This window comes from Lepisma saccharinum, chromosome 20, assembly GCF_977018435.1.
Source record: "Lepisma saccharinum chromosome 20, izLepSacc3.1, whole genome shotgun sequence".
NCBI lineage: Eukaryota > Metazoa > Arthropoda > Insecta > Zygentoma > Lepismatidae > Lepisma > Lepisma saccharinum.
Genome location: NC_139248.1, coordinates 67,884,915 through 67,909,674, shown reverse-complemented (window position 1 = coordinate 67,909,674; position 24,760 = coordinate 67,884,915). Strand labels below are relative to the sequence as shown.

The window sequence follows — 24,760 nt, the reverse complement described above, 5'->3', positions numbered from 1 at the left end:
GTAAAACTACACTAATGATTGATAATTTTTTATTGGCACCCAACTGGTTAGACTGGAAAAACAGGCACTTGTATGTCTTCTCTAAGAGCTTGGAACAATTAAAATATCAGCAGCTGATGAAGCTATATGATGAACTGGATATTGCCACTTTTGAATCGGATGTTAAGCCACTCCATGAATGTCTCGATAATTCTGTTGTTGTATTTGATGACATTATACTGGATAATCAAAACAAGGTTAGAAATTTCTTTACACAGGGCCGACACAAAAACATTGATTGCTTCTACCTGGCACAGACTTTTTCAAAAATACCCAAACAGCTGATCCGAGACAACTGCAATTTTATGTGTGTTTCATCAAGACCATACCAACCTCAAACATATACATGATGAATATGTAGGTGGGGACCTGAGCTACAATGATTTTTCTAAGTTTTGCAGTAGGTGCTGGAACCAGGACAGTTATGGGTTTGTCACAATTGATATGACAAGAAAACCCAATAGTGGCAAATACAGAAATAAAATTAACAATTTTCTAGACATTGAAACATATATAAATAAACATGAAAAGGCCAATCATTGATGATCTTAAATTAAGAGACTATCTTGTAAAAAGATTTAAGGGATGGAAATCAGAGAACCGAGGAATCTATGAAAAACACAAGCAAACAGAACAGCCTATTATTGATGCTATTAGTGAATTAGGTAAAAATATCAAAACTGTTACAGAGCAAAATCAAAATTTGATCACAGAGCTTGTACCTGTAGCTGCTAGGAACATATTAGATTATCCATTCACCCCACTTTCTAGTATTCATACACCTAGTCCTGTTGCTCCTCGAAGAATTGAAGCTACTCAGGATCCTATTGAATTGGGTCTTCTTGCTCAAAAATATTTAAGCACACCTAAAGACAACAAAGATGAGGTCTTTGGCTTATATGCTGACACAGAGCGTGATGGTAGCATCATACATAGAATTGGCAATTTCAGGGTAACATTTATGGGAGATGATCTAATTGTATATTCAGAATCTCATCTTGGAGAAAGGGGTGGTTTTGTTAAATATCCTGGCACACCTGGATTGTGGGAACTGATGACTAGGAAAAGGCCTGGCAGCTATACAGATCAAGATTATGAGCATTACAAAGAAATATTAATAATAAATCAGATGCTCTATACCAGAACAATGATCCCACACAAAAAAGAGTCAAGTCTAGCAGTGGAGCAAAATACAACAATTTAATCAAGCCCATATGGTCACAAATTAAGACAGGCAGTGGGATCAAACAATACAACACCCTGCCTAAAGAATTTGTGTAGGTTGATGATGTCAGGAAACTTGTAGATAGGTTATTGGTGATAGCTGGGGAGGAAAATGCTGGCAACCACAATTTTTACAATGAAAAGGTTGGAATTATGGACATGATAAGCACAAAATTGTCTAATTTTATAGTAAATGACACTAAGGGGATTGGATATCTTATAAAAATTATTAATACTCTACCACCTAAATTTTGGAATATTTCTGAGGGTCGGGGGCTTGTTAATGACATTATAAACAAGCTGCCATTTGAACTACACATTTCAGGCTATCAGTATTGTGGTCCCGGCACAAAACTAGACCATAGATTAAACAGAGGTGATCCTGGTGTTAATCCCCTAGATGCTGCTTGTAGAGACCATGACATAGCATACAACACACATTCTGATCTTGACAAGAGACATGTTGCAGACAAGAAATTAGAAGAGGCTGCATTTGGTAGATTTGTAAGCAAAGATGCTTCTTTGAGTGAGAGAATAGCAGCATTGGGGACCACCATAGCTATGAACACCAAACAAAAACTGGGGTGGGGGCTGTGAATATGTATATAATAAACCTAGAATGAAGGCCAAGGGTGTTATGTATCAGATACCTTATGCAGGTCTTAAATCTCTTAAAACTATTGATAGTCTTTTAACCAAAAAGCAGCGCAAGAAAAAAGCTCTTGTATTGCCAAGGGCCATGGTATGAAATTGTTGCTTAGCACCCCCAATTAAAAAAATTACAGCAATCAAGAAAAAAATCACATGTGGGGGATTTATATTTACTATCCCTGCCATCTTAGCTGCTCTCGGGGCTGTTGGGAGCTTGGCTGGGGGATCAGCTGCCATAGCAAAAACAGTAATAGATGCCAAGAAAAATAGGGCAGAATTAGATTAATTGAAGCGCCATAACCTGGCCATGGAGAAACAAGGCAAAGGTGTTAAGAGAGCCATGAATAAGTTTAAAAAAAACAAGAGCCGCTTACAAACCAAGATATTGAAGCTTTAATCAAGCCACTGGGCATCAAAAATTTTAGAGGTGTGTACATGTCTGATTCTTTACCAGAACAACCACTCAACAAAGAGTGTGGCATTGTTAATTTGGATAAGTACAAAAATCAGGGCACTCACTGGATCTGTTATCTTAAATATTTAAAAAATTAGGCATTTGTGTTTGATTCATTTGGAGGTGTTCCGCCTGAAAATTTAGTAAAATATCTAAAATCAACTAATCTTTATTACAATAATGCCCGTGTTCAAAACTTCAAAGATGTTAATTGTGGACATTTGTGTTTATCTGTTCTTAGATATATGTCTCAAATAAATAAACCATCAATTGAAAATTTTCAAAAAAGCCTTGTGGTATTTAAAACATCATGGGGGTATTCCATCTCACCAGCCAAAATTCAATATTGAAGCTCAGATGACATGATGACATAGTGTATCCCAAAACAATAGCTCTCAGAGCATTTTATGGAGTGTACTTGATCCCTAATATTACACACCACAACAACAAAATTGCAGTTGGGGATCAAAAAATTGTCATCACTCCAGGGCAGTATAATCTGTCCACTCTAAATGCTCAATTACCTAGAGGTATAGTTTTAACTCAAAATTCTGTCACTCACAGAGTAGAGATTGTATCTGCTACAGAAACAGTGGATCTGGGTACTATAAGAGAGCAGTTAGGCTTTGAGAACAACACAAAACTTGAACCAGCCATCAAACACACTGCTATTAATATACCTAAATTCTTAGCCATAGAGACTCTGAATATTCACTGTAATGTGGCCGAGGGTATGATCACCAAATCAAATGGCATAGGCACTCACAAACAAACTGGGATCATTGCAACATTTAAACCTAACTCTGAATTTATGGAGCCCATCATCTACACTCCATCCCCAACATTATATTTTCCTGTGTGCCATAATAGAATAGATTACATTGAGTTGATGGTTACTAATGAAAAAGAAGAATTAGTTGATTTTGCTGGAGCCACAACAACTGCAATCATAGAGATTAATATTTAAATAAAAATACATACAAAAAAAATGGAAAATATTGAGAGTTATGAGCTACAATCATTCCCCCCAAACAGGAGGACCTTTGCAAATTTAAATCAACCCAACACAGAGATTGAGGTTGATCTTGATGTAGGGGATGGCTTTATACACCCCCACAGAGCAGATCTATACATCAAATTTGATGTTGTAAAGCTCGATGGTACAGATTATCCGGCAAATTCAAATATAAGATTGGTAGACAATTTTGTGCCCCATCTGTTCTCTGAAATTGAGATCAGAAAGCATGGTGTTGTTATAAACAGAGTAGATTATCCCGGCATTACCTCCACAGCTTTGGCTACACTAAAATTATCCAAGACCGAGGCTTCTTATTACAAAATAGGTGGATTTGAGGCTGGTGATAAAATATTATCCAAGAGCCACACAGTGCTGTTCCCCATGCGCCTGTTGCCAGGATTCTTCTCAGATTACAAAGATATTATGTGGAAGGGTGGTTTAAGAATTACATTTAGAAGAGCTGCCAATGATAACAATGCTTTGATGAGGTACAGTACATTAAACCCTTCAGGGGAAGCTCTGCCTAATACCCTACCTGATGAGGGCAAATGCATTATTCAGACTATGGAGCTAAGAATCCCGGTTGTTGAATATGAAGCCAGTTATGCTCTTAAATACAAAGCAGATATAATAAAAAATCCACAGATTCCTTTACAATTTTATACATATCAATGTGTACAGAAACCTGCCACTGGTACTTATTATGAGTTTGATGCTACAAATTCATTCTCCAGTATACAATATGACATGCCAGATTTTGTGGTGGTACTGTTTCAAACTGGAAGAAACAATAATCAGGAAAAAAATTCAAGTAAATTTGATAACTGCAACATCAAGAACATATATCTTAAAAATGGCAGAAATGAGGTATTTCCTAGAGAAAATTATAATTTAGACATGTCCAAGGATGATTTCCTTAAATTATATGAAGCATTTACAGCATACAAAAGGGTCACTACTGGTAATACTGACATGTATTACACACCAGATGAATTCAAAGCACAGAGACCCATGTTTGTCATCAACACTTCAAAAAGGAAACAAGTTGTGGTTAATGACAGGACAAACATTAAAATTATCTGTGAATTCCACGATACACTCCCTGATGATACCATATGTAGTGTTATTCTCATAGGTGAAAAATCATATGTTTATGATGTAAGAAATGAGAGAGTCACAGAGCAAGTCTAGAAAGTCTCTGCATATTACATTGTTTTAGACTAGATATATGCGTTGAGGCTGGTGTCCAATTAAAATATTGAGCATATTCCAGGTAATAAGTATTTAAGCATATATTACATTATATTATTGTGTAAGCAAAAGCTCTTATGAGTATTTTTGGCTTAGTTTTAAGTGTAGCCAAAACAATATCAAGGGGGGCATATTTTTGACAAGTTTATGGACAACAAACTGAGAAATGTAGCTTTTAGACACATGGGCAAATCTGTCTGAGGGGAGTTCTTCTTTTCTACACTAGAATTCAAAATTCTTGGGGATTGAGAGCATATCACACTTGAGAAATTGGGGCATAAGGGCATCTTGACATAGTTTTAAGTGTGGGCAAATCGGGCTGTTAGGGTTCTTCTTTTCTACACTAGAATTCAGAATTCTTAGAATTAAGAGCATATCACACTTGAAGAAATGGGGAATAAGGGCATCTTGGCATAGTTTTAAGTGTAGGCAAATCGGGCTGTTTAATCAAATAACCTCTTCTTTTGTACAATTTTTGTGCTTATATTATATACTTTCATACTACTCACACATATATACAGTACATACATACATACATACGCTTTCAGAGGGAGCATGCTTGCTTTTCACAATTTTTGGGAAGGAATTCACAGGACATAAACTCTAGAAAGAATTTTCGAGAGTGGTGTTTCCAAGCTTCCCTCTCTCAATTACAACACAGGTCACAAACATGCCCCTCCCCCCGTGCCCTATCGTGCTAACAAAAAATGCAAGCAGTGAAGTTCGTGGAACCTACTTTAGAAATGACCATGTGGAAACAAAGTGAGTGATAGGATATATGCACAAACCTTTCGCTGCTCGTTTTTCCCTACATTCACCGTGCAGTCAGTCCATAGTGAACATTTGTACAGGTACTGGATGCGCGCTGCAATATTTTCATGTGAGAGTTGCCATAACTCTGTGCTTGCTTTGTTGTCTACAGAGAAATTAATTAAAATACATTACTGACATTTTTTTGAAATTTCTACACAATTTTATTAATTTCTTATAATAATATGAGGAAATATACAAAATATAGAATGTACAGAGTGTTTCCACGATCTTGAATCAAACTGGCAGGGTGGATGTAGACTGACCCAAGTACCAACATTAGGTAAGGAATCCCTGTCCGGAAACACGTCAATTAAAAGTTATGAGCAGTGATGTGCGTCTACGCGTAAACAACGATAGTCTACATTCTACACGTAGACTATTTTATACACGTAGATTACGTAATCTATGTAAACAACATGACGAAAGGTGATAACTTAGCAAAGGGCGCAGTGGATTTAAAAGAAAATTATACTGCGTATCAGTTGCTGATGTGTTAAAAAAACTTTTCATACTCTTTCTTCTAAATTCGAACAATTTCTCACCTAGGAAAAAACCTAATATAGGAAATATTCTAGTGTTTTATGGGGAAAAGACCACTCTTGCCTCACGACTGCCATCTGTTTTTTTTTTTTTTTGCATACTATGTATCTTCTTCCATAGTTGATGATAGAAGAGAAGAGAAATTTTGTTGTAAATAGGATTCTTTTCATTTCGTTAGGAACCAATATAGTTGAAAATGTCACTTTTCTTTCATGAAACCCTTCAAAATTAATTTCAATGCACTTTAGATTGTCTACGTAATCTATGTAAACTACAACCGAATGTAATCTACGCGTAGATTACGTGTAGATAACGCATGTAGACGTAAACGTATAGTCTACGGCACATCACTGGTTATGAACCAAAACTAGTTGGGGGGCTACCTTTGACAACTGAAAGTTGTGGCTTGTAGATTTAATACGAAGATCTACAGTGCAGTGGCTAGCCCCCCCCCCCCTCTTGGCTCATTATTCCTAAGAAAAAAAGAACGTCGAAGGTGGAAAAGGATGGCAAAATGAGGGCTGACTACCAGAAAAGGTATACACCGGTACACGTAACCCCGCCCTTTCGAAAATCCTGGGCACGCCACTGCTAAAGTGTATCGTAACACTGTACGACATAAACGTTACAGTAGGTTTTGAAAATTGCGCCCCCCGTTTATGTCGTAAAGTGCTACGATACACTGTAGCACTGGCGTGCCCAGGATTTTCGAGAGGGAGGGTTTACGTGGATGGACGTCCGCAGGATTTTTTTCCAGGGAGGGGCAAGGAAGGTATTTCTTTCCAGGGGGAGGAAAACAAGGCAAATTTTCCCCAATAATAGTATGTTCCCTCAAAAAACATTGGTTAAATTTGAATTTATCATTTTGATTTGATTTGAATTTAAAATTTTGGGTGCGTCAGCACTAAGGCTATTTTGCACCCGTCACATTATACGGGGTGCAGCCCCTTACCTTTACACATAACAACACTAACGTTGCAGAACTAAAATCATAAAATACTAAAATCTTCTGACTTTCGTTAAAAGCTGAGGCTGTAAAGGAGCACTCAGCACAAATAAGGACAAAACACAGGACAACACAAACAAAATTATACTGGCTATGGAACCAGTCGCCAGAGCCTCGTTAGTCTGCAGTCCAGGGTGTACTACGTGGAAGTGAGGTTGACTATTGGGTGCACTACGTGGAAGGAGCACCCCTTACACCCCTTGAATTTATCATATTCATGCAATAATTAACAAATATTATTGTGGCTGAAATGAAATTGTATGTCAAAAATATATAATTTTTGATTGACTTTCATTTTCCGGGGGGGCCCCTGCCCCCACTTTCGGACGCCCATGGTTACGTGTACACCTTTTCTGGTAGTCAGCCCTCATTTTGCCATTTTTTACTACCTTTGACGTTCTTTTGTTTTTATGAATACTGGGCTAAGGGGGTTGATTGATTGAATAAGTTGCTATTTTAAGTCCACTTTATGCACAGTAAGGCTAATCGGGACTGTACCTACAGTTTCAAGTGGGATCCGAACCTCCAACGGGTATCGTGGGCCAAGGCGCCAACCCCACCCCCGCCCCCTTGGGCACGCCACTGCACTGTAGGAATCTTCATATTAAATCTACAAGTCGAAACTTTCAGTTGTCTTCAGTGATGTGCCGTAGACTATAAGTTTACGTCTACATGCGTTGTCTACACGTAATCTACGCGTAGATTACATTGGGTTGTAGTTTACATAGACTACGTAGACAATCTAAAGTGCATTAAAATCAATTTTCAAGGGTTTCATGAAAGGAAAGTGACATTTCTAACTATATTGTTTCCTAACGAAATGAAAAGAATCCTACTTACAACAAAATTTCTCTTCTCTTCTATCATCAACTATGGAAGAAGATAAATAGTATGCAAAAAAGACAACAGATGGCAGTCGTGAGGCAAGAGTGGTCTTTTTACCATAAAACACTAGAATATTTCCTATATTAGGTTTCTTCCTAGGTGAAAAATTGGTCGAATTTGGAAGAAAGTATGAAAAGTTCTTCTTACACATCAGCAACTGATACGCAGTATAATTTTATTTTAATTCCACTGCGCCCTTTGCTAAGTTATCACCTTTTGCCTTGTTGTTTACATAGATTACGTAATCTACGTGTATAAAATAGTCTACGTGTAGAATGTAGACTATCGTTGTTTACGCGTAGACGCACATCACTGGTTGTCTTATCTCACGGTCATAGGCAGCCCCAACTACATTTAGTAGTGACGCGTTCTCATATTGGTACTTGGGTAAGTCCCCATCCACCTTGTCAGTTTGATTCAAGGTCACGGAAAAACCCTGTATAATATTAAGACAGAAAATTTCTTCCTTTAGATGGTCTGGTATAATTTCTGAACTTAATTCGTGAAGTTACAGTTATCGTACTAATGGTACTATTAAAATGAGAACTGTATTTTTATTGAATGGATCTCGTTAATTTTGGGTATAACACACCATGGAGGCTCGTCCCTTTCAAAAGGCTCAAGCATCCATGGGCGTCAGGAGGAAGGAGTTGAGTGCTTCTGATTTTTCCGGCAAGTGGTGAGATTCCAACCGCTACAAAGTCCACGTTCAAGCAGTGGCGACTCTTGACTTTTTCGGAGTGTAGGAAGAATTTATGGTAAACCGAGGAAGGTTTGAAAAATGCGTTCAATTACATTCATACGTATCGCTTGTACTATCCTTTGCATTTAGAACGTTAGCTGCAGGGCCATGCTCAAGGTAGGGCAAGGGGCCCTTGCTCCTCACTTTGGCCTATGAAGTATTTAAATGTGAACCTACATAAAAACAGACGAAAATAACATAAACGATATTTCAGATTTTTCAAGAATTTCCATTTTCTTCTCCCTCCCTGTCGTCGAGTGGGTTCACGATAACAAAAAGTGCTGCTTAAACTTTGAAATTATGCTAAATGTTTCTAAATTGTGCTAGGATTTATTATTAATTACTTTTTCAAATAATTGTAATTCTGCATCTCTTTTCTAGAGCTTTGAACTTGCGTAACAGTTATGTAATAGTATAAATTTTCCCCAAAATTTGTTTAAAATTGTGCAACAAACAACATGGGTGCAACATAGAACTTAAAAAGGTTTGAGAAAATTGTTTACCTCCAAATTTCCACCAATTTCCTACCACAAAATCTCCTGACGAACTAAATCGGCCAGCATGAAGAAAATATAGAAGATGGATCGTGGCATGGTTGCAAAAAAGCTTGCCGCTGGATCGGCATACTCCCTTTCGTTTGAAACATGTCCGCTGGTGAAGTAGAAATAAGATTTGGACATAATATTGTTTCTATTTCCTGAAAACATATTCCATTGAATTCGATTTTTCCTCTCCCAGGGACTGGCGTTTGCAGATTTTACCACTATGTCAAAAGCAGGGTGTTAAGTGCCAACAAATATCAAACTGTGCTTGGTTTAGTACCATTTTGCTGGAATTGGCAACGCTGATTGAGGAATAACTTGCTGGTTCCTCAGTCCTCGCCGATCTTCGCGACCTCGCAGCCCCTTCCACCCCTCACCCATCTGTCTGTAGGATGACCGCCGTGGTTCCCCAGCGAGCGGCAGAAAACCTGTGGCCATCGTCTTTCGGCTGCTGCTGGTGCGTGTGAAAGCAGTCAACTCTTCACAGTAGCTAATGTAGTCAATTGTACGGACATTGCGCTCATAATTTTATAACGCATTAAACTCCTAAAAAGTAGAGAACTCGAAATAAGTACAAATGAACTGTAGGAAGTTCCTCACTTCCTACATGGAGGAATCGCCCCTGCGTTCAAGTGGCACAATAACCAAGTGAGGTTACTGTAGTTTGCGGTTGTTACAAGCATTTGAACACGTTTATTGATGAAAAGTTTAGTGCTCCCTTCATCAGACTTTTATTTGTAGTTTCATCAAATGTTACAGTTGATATAGAAACGAGTCAAACTCTTAACGTTGCACGCAGACGCTCATTAAAGAGTATAACAGCACCTAATTGTCCCCCTTTAGCTTCAATAGCTTAAATCGTTAAAAACTGGTTGTGTCTAATTTTCTCATCAGCATAAAAAATAAGACACCTACATTCTGAAATGTTCACTCCGTTGCATGGCGTTATGTGTGTTGCCTAACTCTAAGGCGATGACGTACGGTTTTGAGGTGCTAATGTGGTTCGGTCATACACATAACACCTTACAAGGGGTGCGTTCCGAAAGTCTTAACGAAACGAACGCATTCAACGAAAATAACTGGGCTCGTGAATCTGGTGAGACCAGTTATTTTACAGACTTATGGGACACTCTAGGCGAAAGCGCAGGCGCAGCATTTTGTTTAGAGAAAGTTTCCGCATGGCGTCCAGCGGAAGGCATGTCCTTATGGCAAAAATAAACTCTACTGTGGGCACTGTTACTCATTTTAATCACATTCTAAGAACGGTTATAGACACACTCAAGTTGTGCATATTGCTTCACATCGCTATCTACATTTTCCGAACTAGCGCAGTTTGAATCCATCAGCACGCGCTTTATCTGCAAGGACCAGACGATTCTCACGGAACAAACCAGCCTCCTGGCCCGTGCGTTTGGTGAATCTCGTTCTTGCACGAAACGCACGCAATGCGACTTTTGGGACAGCATAATGAACCTCACGAAACGCACGGAAGCTCTTATGGGACAGCCAGTTACCATAACTCGTTTAACGCGTTAAACTCGTGCGACTTTCGGAACGGGCCCAAGGAAGCGAGATCAGGCCGTATCCGAAAGGTAGTGGTGTGCGGGACAGAATTATTTCGGGACGGGAAATTTTTTAAATTCCGACATTCGGAACGGGAAAAATTCGCAATTTACCGACTTTCAAAATTTCCCGAAGCTCAGGAAATCTCGAATTCTACACGTCATTTTCACTTTAAGTGATTGTTTTTGCATTTCTGGTACAAAAACTAACAATTTTCGATAAGTTCCAGACATTTTCAACGCAGAAACCGTCAAGAATTAACGACTTTTTAAAATGACCATTCGGTATTTCTCGACTGCTCGGGATCCCGAAAAGTCGGGAATTCATTTCCCGAAGTCGGGATCGACGAGAAATTATTTCCCCGATCCCAGTCCCGACTTTTCGGGATCCCGCACACCCCATCTGAAAGGTACAAGACCGTACTTGAAGCGAGCATACTTCGAGAATGGTCTCGCAGTGCGGTCTTGAAGTCGTGGACTGGAAGTGAAGATCTTTCGAAATGCACTTGGACTGCAGCGCCAAATATCATCCTGTAGATATAACGGAGGACATGTTGGTTTTCCACGTTTTAAAGACTTGTTTTTCACCACAGAAATCACACACCATTTGCAAATGTACTTATACATACATTTTCACACATTAGAAGAACTGCAGCAAACAACTTGCTGCCTAATGGCTTTCTACCTCCGCGATTTCAAACAAATGAACAACAAGTCCGCTTGTCACGTGACCGAGCCTGCAACCTTGGCGTGTTTTGCACTGTGGTTTTAATACCTCGTGAACTTGACGCTTTCGAACTGTACTAGGAAACGTCACTTCCGCAAAGACCATACTCCAAATATGTACTTTGTACCTTTCGGACAGAACCTCAGGATCTGTTGACTGTACATGACTCTTGCTATTTAATAGTAAATTTTAATGTCTGAAGTAAGTAACTTTTAAAATAAATTTCATGTCTATTGTGCAATTTACAGATCATTTTATAAGTCACATTTGTTGGTGTATGGCAACGACAACATATAAAGTTAGTTTCAAGAGATGGAACACTACATGAATAATGTTTGGTATAGAGCGACCACAAGGGGTGCGTTCCGAAAGTCTTAACAAAACGAACGCATTCAACGAAAATAACTGGGCTCGTGAATCTGGTGAAACCAGTTATTTTACAGACTTATGGGACACTCTAGGTGAAAGCGCAGGCGCAGCGTATTGTTTAGAGGAAATTTCCACATGGCGTCCAGCGAAAGGAATGTACTTGCGGCAAAAATAAACTCTACTGTGGGCACTGTTACTCATTTTCATCACATTCTAAGAACGGTTAAGGCATGCTTATCTTGTGCATGTCGCTTCATATCGCTATCTGTTAAAATTATAATATAGTTTCCGAACTAGTGTCTGAAAGCAGCAGACGATTCTCACGGAACAAACCAGCCTCTTGGCCCGTGCGTTTGGTGAATCTCGTTCTTGCGCGAAACGCACGGAATGCGACTTTTGGGACAGAATAATGAAACTCACGAAAAGCACGGAAGCACTTATGGGACAGCCAGTTACCATAACTCGTTTAACGGGTTACACTCGTTCGACTTTCGGAAAGAGCCCAAGTAAAAGAACCTTCCGCGAAAAGTCTCCGCGCACCTCCCCCTTTCCAATCAACTCGGGCGGGCCATAAGGAAGCGTGCTCCACTCTCCCCCTCCCCTCCACGCGGGAGTACGGTGCACAGGAGTCGTGGGTCTGCGCATGTTTTTTCTTTGCATGTAGTTCCACTATACGCGTAATAACCTGTGAGCTAACATTTTCGTGTCTGTAATAGTGTGTGAATATTTCACTTCTGCACACGCACAGCGTGTGAAGTCGGTACGCGTTATAATCGTTTTTCGTCTTCTGCGTGTGCTAAGCATAGGCGTAGCTACGGGGTGTGCCGGGTGTGCCTAGGCACACCCTAATGGGCTGCTTTATCAAAGAGAATTAAATACAGATATTTCAATAAAAGATAAAATAAGCGGCAGTTTGTAAGAAGTTGAAAATGTCATTACTTAGTACAAACGTGTGCATTATCGCTGATGAAACGGGTGTCTATATATATTTTGGTTTTTTTGTCATTGGAGAAATAAGATATTAACTGCATTCTACTCTGTACTACAGCGCTTTTCTTCTATACCTGTCACAAGCTGCACGTGTGTGTGAGAGAGAGAGCTTTCTCCAAGCTTACCCAAGTTAAAACTAAATTAAGAGCAACTCGGAAGCAGGATAGATTGGAAGCCCTGCTCTTGCTATTTGTGTAACAGGAAAAAGCTTAGTCTATTGATGTAAATGAAGTTATTGATGAGTTTAAGAACAGACAGACGTCTCTTGTTATAGATGACGTGTATTTTGATGTATTTGTTTGTAACATTTATGAACATTTTGTGTGCATGTAATTTCTATGCAATTTGATTTTTTCTACTACATATATTCAGAAATTTTAAACACTGTCATTTAGTGAATTTATATTCCTTTACAAACATCAGTGCAGTTAAAGAGCCAAGTGATTGTGTTGCAAAATATGCTATTAAAAAGGTACAAGACCTCATTTTTTCTCTTTGTGCACCAAAATATAAAGTTCTAGCTACTGAAGTTTTTATAGTAACATTTATCCAAACGGAATAATCTAACAATATTTTGAGAATTTTTTGGAGTCAAATTCTGAACTCTGGGGATTTTATACATGAAATACGCACCCCCCAAAAAGAAACAAGCACACTCGCCATGTCAGTTTTCTACATTAATTGAGCTCCTTTCTCCGGCATAATCACCTGGTTGATTCAAGTCCAGTGGTGGTTTCTCGAGATGATCCCGTGACGCTTTCCTCGAAGGCCCTGGCAACCTTTTGTGCTGGAATGCAGCGGGCCCGGAGCGAGGCTTTAGAGAAAGCGAGCGGAGCTTGTTCCGTTTAATGTTGCCTGTAGAAGACATCTGAAAGAAGCAGATTTGTATTGAAATTACAATTTTATAAAACCAAAATCTAGGGTGAGGTGGGGCGTTATCACTCTCTATTTCATAGCTGTACAACTTGGCAACACTCAAATCACATGTTCTGACGTTCAGTGTTCCTTCGTCAATTTAATCAAATCACGACTCATCCTCATTGTTGCGATTACTCAAAAGTGTCAGAAAAAAGACGCTAAATTGTACAAATACACGATTGTCACAACTGGAAATGCTGCGTTTTTCATCTTCCCACATACATGATGATTTTATTTTTCTGGGAAGGTTATATTTTAGAGAAGATAATCCCACTGACAGGTCATGGGTGTTAAGTTTAATATTAGACAATTTTTGTACATACTGTAGGGACCATTTATTCGAAATTTTCAACGGGAGGTTGTAAAGTTATGTTGTCTCAAAATTATAATAAATTGTGCATTTATGGACGTCAGTTCCAGGGAGTTGACGTGTGTTGTAAGCCAGAGTAAGACTGAGTAAATGTGTTCAAAATATGGTGAATACATAAAATGGTTCAAATATGTACGTTCCAAAACCTAATAATTGTTGCAGATTCCCACTGATGTTGTAATTTATCTTATAAAACCAGTTGTAGTACTTGACACGAATGATTGATTGGTTTTATTTTACTTCGCTTTTCTGTCACTTTTGGCTAATGGCGATGCTGAAGATGTCATGATTTGATTAAATTGATGAAGGAACACTGAACGTCAGAACATGTGTTCTTATTAAAGCAAGCGTGTTTCGGCCTCTTCGGCTGCTCTTTCAACCTTGTCCATAGGAAAGTGACAAGAGAATTTTTTAAAAAATGCGTGAAGAATAATACATTTAAAAAATATACATGGAATTAATAAAAAGTGACAATAAAGTTCAATTAATACTAATAATGATATTTTTATGGTAAAATAATAATGATAATATTAAAAAGAAATAAAATAAGAGAAATAAGTAAAAATAATAAATATTCACGAAAATGATAATACATAAAAAACTACGGAATATATAAAATGTTACAAAAATATAAACACAAAGAAAGTTACACATAATACTAATAGTGGCATTATTTTATGGTAAGAATAATAATGGTAATATTAAAGAGAAAGAATAATAAAAGTAATTAAGAGAAGTTAAACTTTCTGTGTGATCCCTTGACTAGTTTTGATCCCGTTGCTGATCCAACAGGTATTGCTTGAGGTTTCTTTTAAATGTGGTGTGGGTGAAAGGACAATCGCAAACATACGTGAACAGAACACAACACCAGCCCCACAGAGGATTATACTGACTGCGAGTCCAGACTAGGGATGGCCAAACGGATCCGGATCCGAAAGTTCCGGATCTAGATCCGAGAGTTCGGGATCCGAAAATTTCGGATCCGGATCCGGGTCTGAAAGTTTCGGATCTGGATCCGGATCCGGATGGATCCGAGAGTTTCGTATCTCAATCCCATTATAATATTACCACACCTTAAAAGGTATTATGATCTTCGATTACAAAGACATTTTTCATTAGTTAGTCCTACAAGAATTTTTTTCAAGTGTTGTTCCTAAAATACTTTGCTACGCATCGGCTAACACACTCGTTCACAAAAATAATCTTACTTGTTTAACATAAAATGTCAGAGGTGATTTTGTAAATGCCATTGAAACGAATATGTATTCATTCGAATGTATTGGAAATGAAAACACACATAAATGTGACATTCCATTCCAGGATGAAACCTTTAACACATATAACAAGATAGAAATGTTATACAAAAATTATACAGTTGTTCTAGTTACAGTTTTACAAATTAAAATAAAACATTATAATATATGCAGTGTTATATAATTACAAAGTGTAAGACTAACAAGGGAGGTTATCTAAGTGTCGCCCTCCGATTTCCATGAAACTTGGCAGGTGTGTGTATAAACGGGCCCAAATGAAGAAATAATTATTTTTTGTTTCGGCTAAAAATCTGTTCTAGGAGGCAACCTCCTTTCAAATGTCAAGATGAGGACAAATTGAAGTGGGGATATGACCCCTGTGTCCCCCTCCGATTTCCATGAAACGTGGCAGGTGTATAGTGGGGCCCAATGGAAGAAATACGTGTTTTTTTGTTTGAGCTAAAAAACTGTTTTAGCGGTCAAAACCACCTCAAATGTCAAGATGAGGACAAATTGAAGTGAGGATCTGAACCTGTGTCCCTCAGATTTCCATGAAACTTGGCAGGTGTATAGTGGGGCCCAAAGGAAGAAATACGTGTTTTTTTTGTTTCAGCTAAAAAACGGTTTTAGGGGGCAAAACCCCCTCAAATGTCAAGATAAGGACAAATTGAAGTGAGGATCTGACCCCTGTGTCCCCTTCCGATTTCCATGATACTTGGCAGGTGTGTGTATAAACGGGCCCAAATGAAGAAATAATTCATGGTGGTTGCGGTAAACGCGGTTTAAAATTACTTACGTGAAATTTAGAAGATTTCGCACTTCCGCGTTGCAAAATTTAATGGTTCAATCCTATTAATTTCGAAGATCCACTGTCTTCATTCACAAAGGAAAAAACGCCGTACCCTTTTGTGCGCGGAAGTGCGAAATCTTCTAAATTTCACGTAAGTAAGAAGAAATAATTGTTTTTTGTTTCGGCTAAAAATCTGTTGTAGGGGGCAACCTCCCCTCAAATGTCAAGATGAGGACAAATTGAAGTGGGGATCTGACCCCTGTGTTCCCCTCCGATTTCCATGAAACGTGGCAGGTGTATAGAGGGGCTCAAAGGACGAAATACGTGTTTTTGTTTTGTTTCGGCTAAAAAACTGTTTTAGGGGGCAAAACCCGCCTCAAATGTCAAGATGAGGACAAATTGACGTGGGGATCATCCGATTCCCACGAAATTTGACAGGTGTATAGGGAGGCCCTATGCCCCCTGTTTCTTCCTATGCCATATTTACTTGGTTTCGGGGTCAGATCCCCACTTCAATTTCTCCTCATCTTGACATTTGAGGTGGGCCACTATACACCTGCCAAGTTTCATGGAAATCGGAGGGGGAGACTTAGACCTCCCTTGTAAGTGTATTAATTAATTACAAATCGCGCACACACACACTATATATATATATATGGGTATGTATGTACAGTGCGTCCATTTCGATCTTCAGCCGAGAGATCGGGAGAAGAGTGGCGGGCGGCGCTGGCGGAGATGCTGACATTTGCGGCCTGTAATGCCCGCTTATGTTTATGGGCATATGCAGACAATGATATAAATATTGCAAAACGAGCACTAACCTGTGTTATAATTTATCATCTGTAATTCATCCAAGTTCTGCCCTTATATACACAAAAAAATACGCTTTAGAAACGATGTTAAGAGCCACAGATAATAAAACATTTTAATCATAATTTTGACCAGTAACGTCCTGCTTAAGTTCATATCCTTGAAAGAGTTTTGTGTCGATTGGGATCGTTTGGAGGTTTCGAATGTGCAACACTGTATCAACATTACGTTGTAGACGAAACCGTTAAAAGTCAATGGTGTTCGTGAGCTACCTTGCAATCCGAAATCTCCGAGCTCGAGTTTTTTGTTCCTTCGCGACAGAGCTGTGAATATAGTGGCGAGCAGATGTAAACCAAGAGCGTGTTAATTTCGTACTGTGCGCAAGAGTGTTATTATTGGTTACTTGCCGTTACTTGTTTGTGTTATTGCAGTGTGTATGTGTGTTGTGTCAGTGAGAGGATTGGAATGCCAGCTGCAAGGTTCACGTTACGAGGGGGGCTGATAAGTTCTCGGCCCGACCCAGAAGGACTTTAGCTACAGGCACGAAAGTTTCAGGCTATTCAACGTATTCTCCCCGAAAGTCTACACACTTGGCACTTGGTGGATATCAGTTTGAACAACTCTTATAACACAGGTTAGTGCTCGTCTTGCAATATTTATATAAATGTCTGCATATGTCCATAAAAATAAGCGGACATTACAGGCCGCAAATGTCGGCATCACCGTCAGCGCCGCCCGCCACGCTTCTCCCGATCTCTCGGCTGAAGATCGAAATGGACGCACGGTATATATATATATATATATAGTATATATATATATATATATATATATATATATATATTATATATATATATATATATATATATACTATACTCATGCTCATAAATTAAGGATAATAGAGGTTTTGGTGCCCCACGATACAGCACTGAAACAAACTAGTTGTGGGAGCACAGACACATGTTGCTTAACCCTGTTTATTGCAGAAAACGTGAGAAAAACCAAAGAGCGCACATATGATACAGAGCAAGGGAGATTGTAAATTGTTGTTCCACAGTTCGTTGAGCATGTGCACAGGTTTTAGTATGGAATGTGATGTCCATGCACATTGACACATGCAGTACAACGGCTTGGCATACTCTGGAGGAGGTTGTCGAGCAGCTGCTGGGGTATGGCCTCCCATTCTTGCACCAGTGCCTGTCGGAGCTCCTGAATAGTCCGAGGAGGTGGAAGACATGCGGCAACACGTCGGCCTAGAGCATCCCAAACATGTTCGATTGGGTTGAGGTCGGGGAAATAGGCAGGCCACTCCATTCGTATGATGTCTTCTGTTTGAAGGTACTCCTCCACAATAGCAGCTCGGTGTGGCCTGGCATTGTCATCCATCAGGAGGAACGTAGGACCGACTGCACCTCTGGAAAGACGAACGTAGTCTTGCAGAATAACATCCCGGTACACCTGACCTGTTACAGTACCTCTGTCGAAGATATGCAAGGGTGTACGTGAACCCAGGGTAATGCCACCCCACACCATGACACCACCACCTCCATACTGGTCCCTTTCGACGATGTTACCGGGTCGGTATCTGGTTCCTGGTTCACGCCAGATGGTTACACGACGAGAATCAGTGTTGAGACTATACCTGGACTCGTCAGTGAAGAGTATCTGAGACCATTCTTCCATTGTCCATTGTCCTGTGTTCTCTACACCAGTTGTTAGGGGCTACTCTGTGACCATGTGACAGTGGAATGCAAATTGCAGTCCTCCGGGCGAATAAACCGTACCTGTTCAGTCGTCTGTACACACTGTGTCTGGAAACAACTGTTCCAGTGACAGCTGCAAGGTCTCGAGCAAGGCCCGCGGCAGTACTCCGTCTGTGTCTCCGGGCACTTACGGTCAGATACCTGTCTTCTCGTGGTGTTGTACGCTGTGGACGTCCACTGCTGTAGCGCCGAGACACGTCTCTAGTCTCTTGGAATCATTGCCAAAATCGTGAGATGACACTTTGTGGCACATGGAGCACCTGTGACACGACCTGCTGTCTTTGGCCCGCCTCTAGCCGCCCAAGTATCCTTACCCTCATTACATCATCAATATGTGTTCGTTGAGCCATTTCACACTCGCACTCACCATTAGCACAACCGAACACAACTGTACACTTCCTATAGGCACTGTACTCTGGTCAGCAGTTTCGCTCCTGTGAGTCATTGGTCTGCTTACAGCGCCACCACACACTGGATCAACGTCATAGTCAACACAGGTTCTTTGGTACAGTACCCGGACATCATTTCAAGCTGCAACGTGCACATCAAATATTTCTTTGTACAAGATTCAGCATTATCCTTAATTTATGAGCATGAGTGTGTATATATATATATGTCTGTGTATATTAGCAGGTAACAATATGTTATAAGCACATTCTTACTTTCCAAAGAAGCGCATGTGGGATGGCAAAACGGATCCGGATCCGAAAATTCCGTATCCGGATCTGAAAATTCCGGATCCGAAAAATTTTAGGATCCGGATTTCGGATCCGCAAGGATCCGGATCTGGCCATCCCTAGTCCAGACGCCAGAGACACGAGCGGCTAGGGTCAGCCATAGCAACTTGGAAATACATGCTAACAGAACTAAACCTGACCTGCCTAACCTATCTACGTATGAATATAATAGCTTAAATAAACAAAACTTAAACTGCCTAACCTATTTGCATGCTTATTTCTGCTATTATATCCCTACGTGGATAGATTAGGTAGGTCAAGTTTGGTGCTGTTAGCATGTATTTCCAAGTTGCTAAGACTGTCGCCAGCTGCTCGTGCCAGAGACTTGTTAGTCTGCAAAAATGCTGTTTAGAGTGTATCACGTGAAAGATAAGTTGACATTTTGGCGCCTTCTAAAAAGTCACCCCTTACACTCATCTTGACACAAAATTAAATATATCTTATATTTTACAAACATTCACATACACAGGAACACCGTCTTCTCTTCTTATAGTTAAAGCTTGAATCTCGTGCAAATTGATGGTGGATGAATGAATGTATCATGCACCCTAAAACCTGTTTTCAAACTCACGAATGATAGGCAGGGAGTTCACAAAGAAGCATTTTTGTGCTTGACATGTTTCAGCATTTGAAGCAACTCTTGATAACAACCACTTTCAATTTGAGTGAAAGAAGTAACACATCTTTCGCAAATAATCATCAATATGTTTGTACAATTTGTGATTTCTTACCTTGAACATGAGCACAACTGGTTGTTGAAGCAGCGGCACAGTTTCCACACTTGTTTTAGATCTCTAGTCGACAAATTTAATTTGGTGATGTTTTAGTAGCATTAAACTGCGATTTACTACTTGAATTTCAGCCTCTTTGACGGAACATTCCCGCCCTATGAAGGAGGGAAAATATTTCATAATGAGATGTTTACATACTAGCATACTACATAGAAGGTGGAATTTATACAGGAGGGTCCTTCGGCTGATTGTGTGTGTTCGGGAATTTTCGTGTGACGTAGGCATGACACACACATTTGCACAAAACCGCTGTTCTAAGTGCCTTGATTTTCAAGTAAGGATTATCAAGGATAATTTAATACAAGATACCGCATATGTCGGGATATGATTGCATCAAAATGTTAAAAATTGTGTATCATTATTCTGTATGTCGAGGGCCTCTTCGTAATGCCATCGAATAGGGCCCGTTAAATGTCCTGAATTATTATTGTTATTACTTATTTGGGTTTACCACCTTTAGTAGTTTTTCCCATAACAACTTACTGAATATAATCTTTCATATTTGCCCCCTTTTTACCTTGTCTCCATGATTTTCACAAATACATTCCACTGATTGCAATCATATTTGTTATTTCGAAATTCCACATTTCTTAAAAAAACGTTATACGAATAATGTACTTATATATAGGCCTATACTCCACTGTAAGGTTAGTTTTATCTTACAACTAATACAAACACTGTGGAAGAGAAATTGAACAGTTTATAATAAATATTAAATTATTGTAAATGAGGAGAATACCAATATTTGTTCACAGTGGTCCGACATTTGATGTTACCTGGATAAGTAGTCTGTATTTATTAGGAAACGTAGGATTTGAACCAATGAGAACATAAAATGATATCGTGACCATGTGATTGGCAATGTTGGTAATGGGAAGTTCAATGTTACGTCAATATGAAAGAGAAAAAAAGGAAAAAATAATTTCTTGCTAAAGTTATCAATACGGGTGCGTGAGCACCAACTTTATTTGCCCCCTTCCTCAATTCTTTCACTGTAATGGAGCTTATGATTATAACAATAATATTGCCAAAGCATCCCCGATGGCGTAGTAGTAATGTCGTTGCCTTGTAATCAAGGGGCCCCGAGTTCGATACCCGGTGGAGACACATGGCGCAGTGATTCAGATCCCACTTTAAACTGTAGGTCAAGTCTCGATTAGCCTTTATGTACATAAAAACGGACTTAAAACAATAATTCAATTAATAACATTGCCCACCTCCGTGGCGTAGTGGTTAGCACAGCGCCAGGGGTCGCGGGTTCGAGTTCCGGCCTGGGCATGGGTGCTCTTTGTGAGTGTCGCTTCATCAATTGCATCACATCATCACTCATCGTTGGGATTAGCCAAAATAACAGAAAAACGACGCTATATAACAAACAATAAAATAACTTAACAAGAATAATGTAAAACATAAAATCTAAAAACTAAAATTTCCAGTCGGTATTGCGTCTGACTGCCATGCGACAGAAATGGTTTGGGTGATATTAATTGGGAATTTTGCTGATAATGTTCCTGGAGAAATCGGCTCTGGGACTTAACCAGCTTCTGATGAAACGAAGCAGCTGAGGGCAATCCTGGGCGATAAAGGGAGCCGAAGCGTTGTGCTGATCCACGGCCAGCTCCATTACAGGCCGGAATCATGAAATGTGGCAACGCTGTCTCGCCGGCCTAAACATCAAGCTACATAACATGGGCGCGAATACCAAAATTGATGTTGACTCTTAAAGAAACGAGGAAATCTGTGTCAATTTTTTATCTTTCTTCAAATGTGGACAGCAGATTGACATTACGATGTAAGTAGAAAACATACATTAACAATAGAAATATAAATTGGCCGTTAAATAACTCGAAATAAGCAGAAAACGAAAGGCCAACTGTGCATTTCATACGCAGCATGGAACTCTCCAATAATGTGTAGTTTGCCCTTATTTTATTTGCTACATTTCGGAATGACATTCGAACCTCTTTAACAACTAAATATTTAAATGACCTAACACACTGGCCTTAAAATTCTAAAAGTAAAAAGTATGACGTACAAAGTAGTTGAATCGCTCACTGCAGCAGAAAGGCAACATGTCCACATTTCACAATTTTTCAGGAGAGGCAAAAAACTGCATAAAACTATCTTTATGATATTTCCATCATGACATGTATTTTTCCTTTCTTAATAGAAGTATACGTGATGAAAATACGAATGCAAAATTTGTGTATGACGTAAGGGGATAGAGGGGGAGTTTGTTTTGTGTTTTGGACATGTTCCCTTCCTGCAGTAAATTGAGTGTTCAAACGAATTTTGGATTGAATTGATTAAAGAAAAACACAATGAAATTCATAAACTTACTTTATTGTAAGAAAAATTATTTCTTAAACATTCCTCAATAATATTTGACGTTGTGGAACTACAAATTACTCAGTCATCTTTGTCTTCAGCATGTGTTTCCGTTTTGATAGGCCATGATGTTATTGAACTCCAAAACAGCATCTTGTCTTCAGGTATGTAGACCAACGTTTTTGTGATGTCTACCATTTTGTTGTTGTTTATGGGCAGTACAGAGTTATAGGCTTGTCTGGAAGACAGTTCAAAGTGTTCAGCAGAGTTCTTCAGCCGAAAAGTGTTCACTATGAAGGCACCAATATTCATGTTACACTTAACACTATGCGGAGTTTGAGATGAGAAGGTCATCTCACGGTATTTTGAAATACTGAAAGTCTATTTCAGGTGTTTAGGGATATTTTTACCATATGAGTCATCCCTCAGACAGGTTTTTTGTAGAATTCAGGCCACCAGGAACTGTAGTCATTTGACCCTGGTGTTTTAGCCGGTACGATTTGCCCTTTCCAATTGACGTGCTCTTTCTCTGACACTTTTGCTTTTTTAATTACATTCCTTCTGTACATTTCTAAGTTCAAAACTCCTTTTCCTTCGTCAGCAGAGGTGCTCATTTTCAGAAATCACAATATGATTCACAATCAACGAAGAGAAAACACTGCAATAAATGTCCACACCGGGGGTTTGAGCTGTACTGTCAAAGAACAGAGCGTAGTTCGTAAACTGACCACCTTAGCGCCACTACGAAATCTCATTTACTGCAGACAGGGAAATAGTCCGGGACAAGTTCCCTTTCTGCAGTAAACGGAAAATTGAAGGCGTTGCCATGTCCATTGTTATCGAGCGGACAGGTGTCATTTCTGCGGTAAACGATCCATCGAGCTATTACAATATATTATCGTCACACAAAAGGAAATGTGTAAATATTGGACTAAGCCAAGCGTCAGGTTAACCTTGCAGCAGGTTTTCGCATATGTAGATCCAAACGTGAGCGCAAGAATATAGTTCCACTGAGACGGGTTCTATTCCGACACAACTGCATACTTGCAAGAACACAGTTATTTGATTTGTAAAATACAGACAAAATAATACATCCATTAGCAGGTGTGGACTTGATCGGTTGCAATCACTGTGCAGACGAACTTGGATCCGCAGATTCGCCAACTGGAGTTTGTATTGAGCTCAGGAATCCCTGAAGCCCAAGTGCGAGTCGAGCAAGACTGAATACGTTGCAGAGCGCGTGGAATCCGTGAAACCAGTGTTGCACATCCCACTATTTTAACCCTATGTTTATTGTGATTAATAATCGTGCTATACAGCGGCGAGAATAGCTGAATCAAGCAAGGTTTCCTGTTCAGCGAGTGTTATTGTGGGCTTCATCCGAAGGGAAAAGCTCTTCAAATCAAGCAAGTTGTTTAAAATGCATAATCCTCCTTACGGAAACAAGATCAAAGTAAAACAGGCCGTGAGGTGATTTGCCGTCAATGGGCGCACGAACTGTATCCCGGGTGTTGAATGATTTGCGGTTTGAGTTTAGGAAGAGGAAACGATTGTTTGTTGTTTGACTACAAAAGAATGTCCCCGGTATTAAAAGATATCACCGTGAGAAGAAACATGTTAGTAGATAGTAAATGTACCTTTGACTGCAATTCTGATTTCTTGACCAAACGACCGCCAAAACCTCAAAAACTCACTTTCTCTCCACGTTCCGCGCCTCATTTATTGCGCTGACGATGTTTCACGGCGCAAAAAAGCCGTGATGAGTGAAAGATGAGCTCTCATCCTCTCATCCTCTCATCCTCTCATCCTCTTATTCTCTCATTCTTGAAGGACCAAATGTTTGTAGATCGTGACCTTTGTAAACCTCTCTCTCGGGAACGATGTGCCACACACATACACACGCGCGCGCGTGTATCATTTTCTCTCCACGTTCCGCGTCTTATTTATTGCGCTGACGATGTTTCACGGCGCAAAAAAGCCGTGATGAGTGAAAGATGAGCTCTCATCCTCTCATCCTCTCATCCTCTCATTCTTGAAGGATGAATGCACCTTATTGTAATTTTCCAAATCCCGGTCAAAATGTTTGTATATCGTGACCTTTGTAAACCTCTTTCTTTCGGGAACGATGTGGCACACACATACACACACGCGCGCGTGTATTATTTTCTCTCCACGTTCCGTGCCTCATTT

General features: G+C 39.6%; 1 protein-coding gene across 1 annotated transcript in view; it reads right to left on the bottom strand.

The window, feature by feature from the left end:
* The window catches only part of LOC146003678 (BTB/POZ domain-containing protein 6-B-like), a 41,401-nt gene extending 21,017 nt beyond the window's left edge, over positions 1 to 20,384 (bottom strand). Inside the window, exons 1-3 of the mRNA XM_083142040.1 lie at positions 20,183 to 20,384; positions 13,522 to 13,681; positions 5,426 to 5,553 (exon numbers count right to left, since the gene is read on the bottom strand). Coding sequence (XP_082998166.1) covers positions 5,426 to 5,553; positions 13,522 to 13,681; positions 20,183 to 20,191 — 297 coding nt within the window. The 5' untranslated portion in view covers positions 20,192 to 20,384. The remainder of the gene's footprint in view (positions 1 to 5,425; positions 5,554 to 13,521; positions 13,682 to 20,182) is intronic.
* Between the last annotated feature and the right edge of the window lie 4,376 nt (positions 20,385 to 24,760).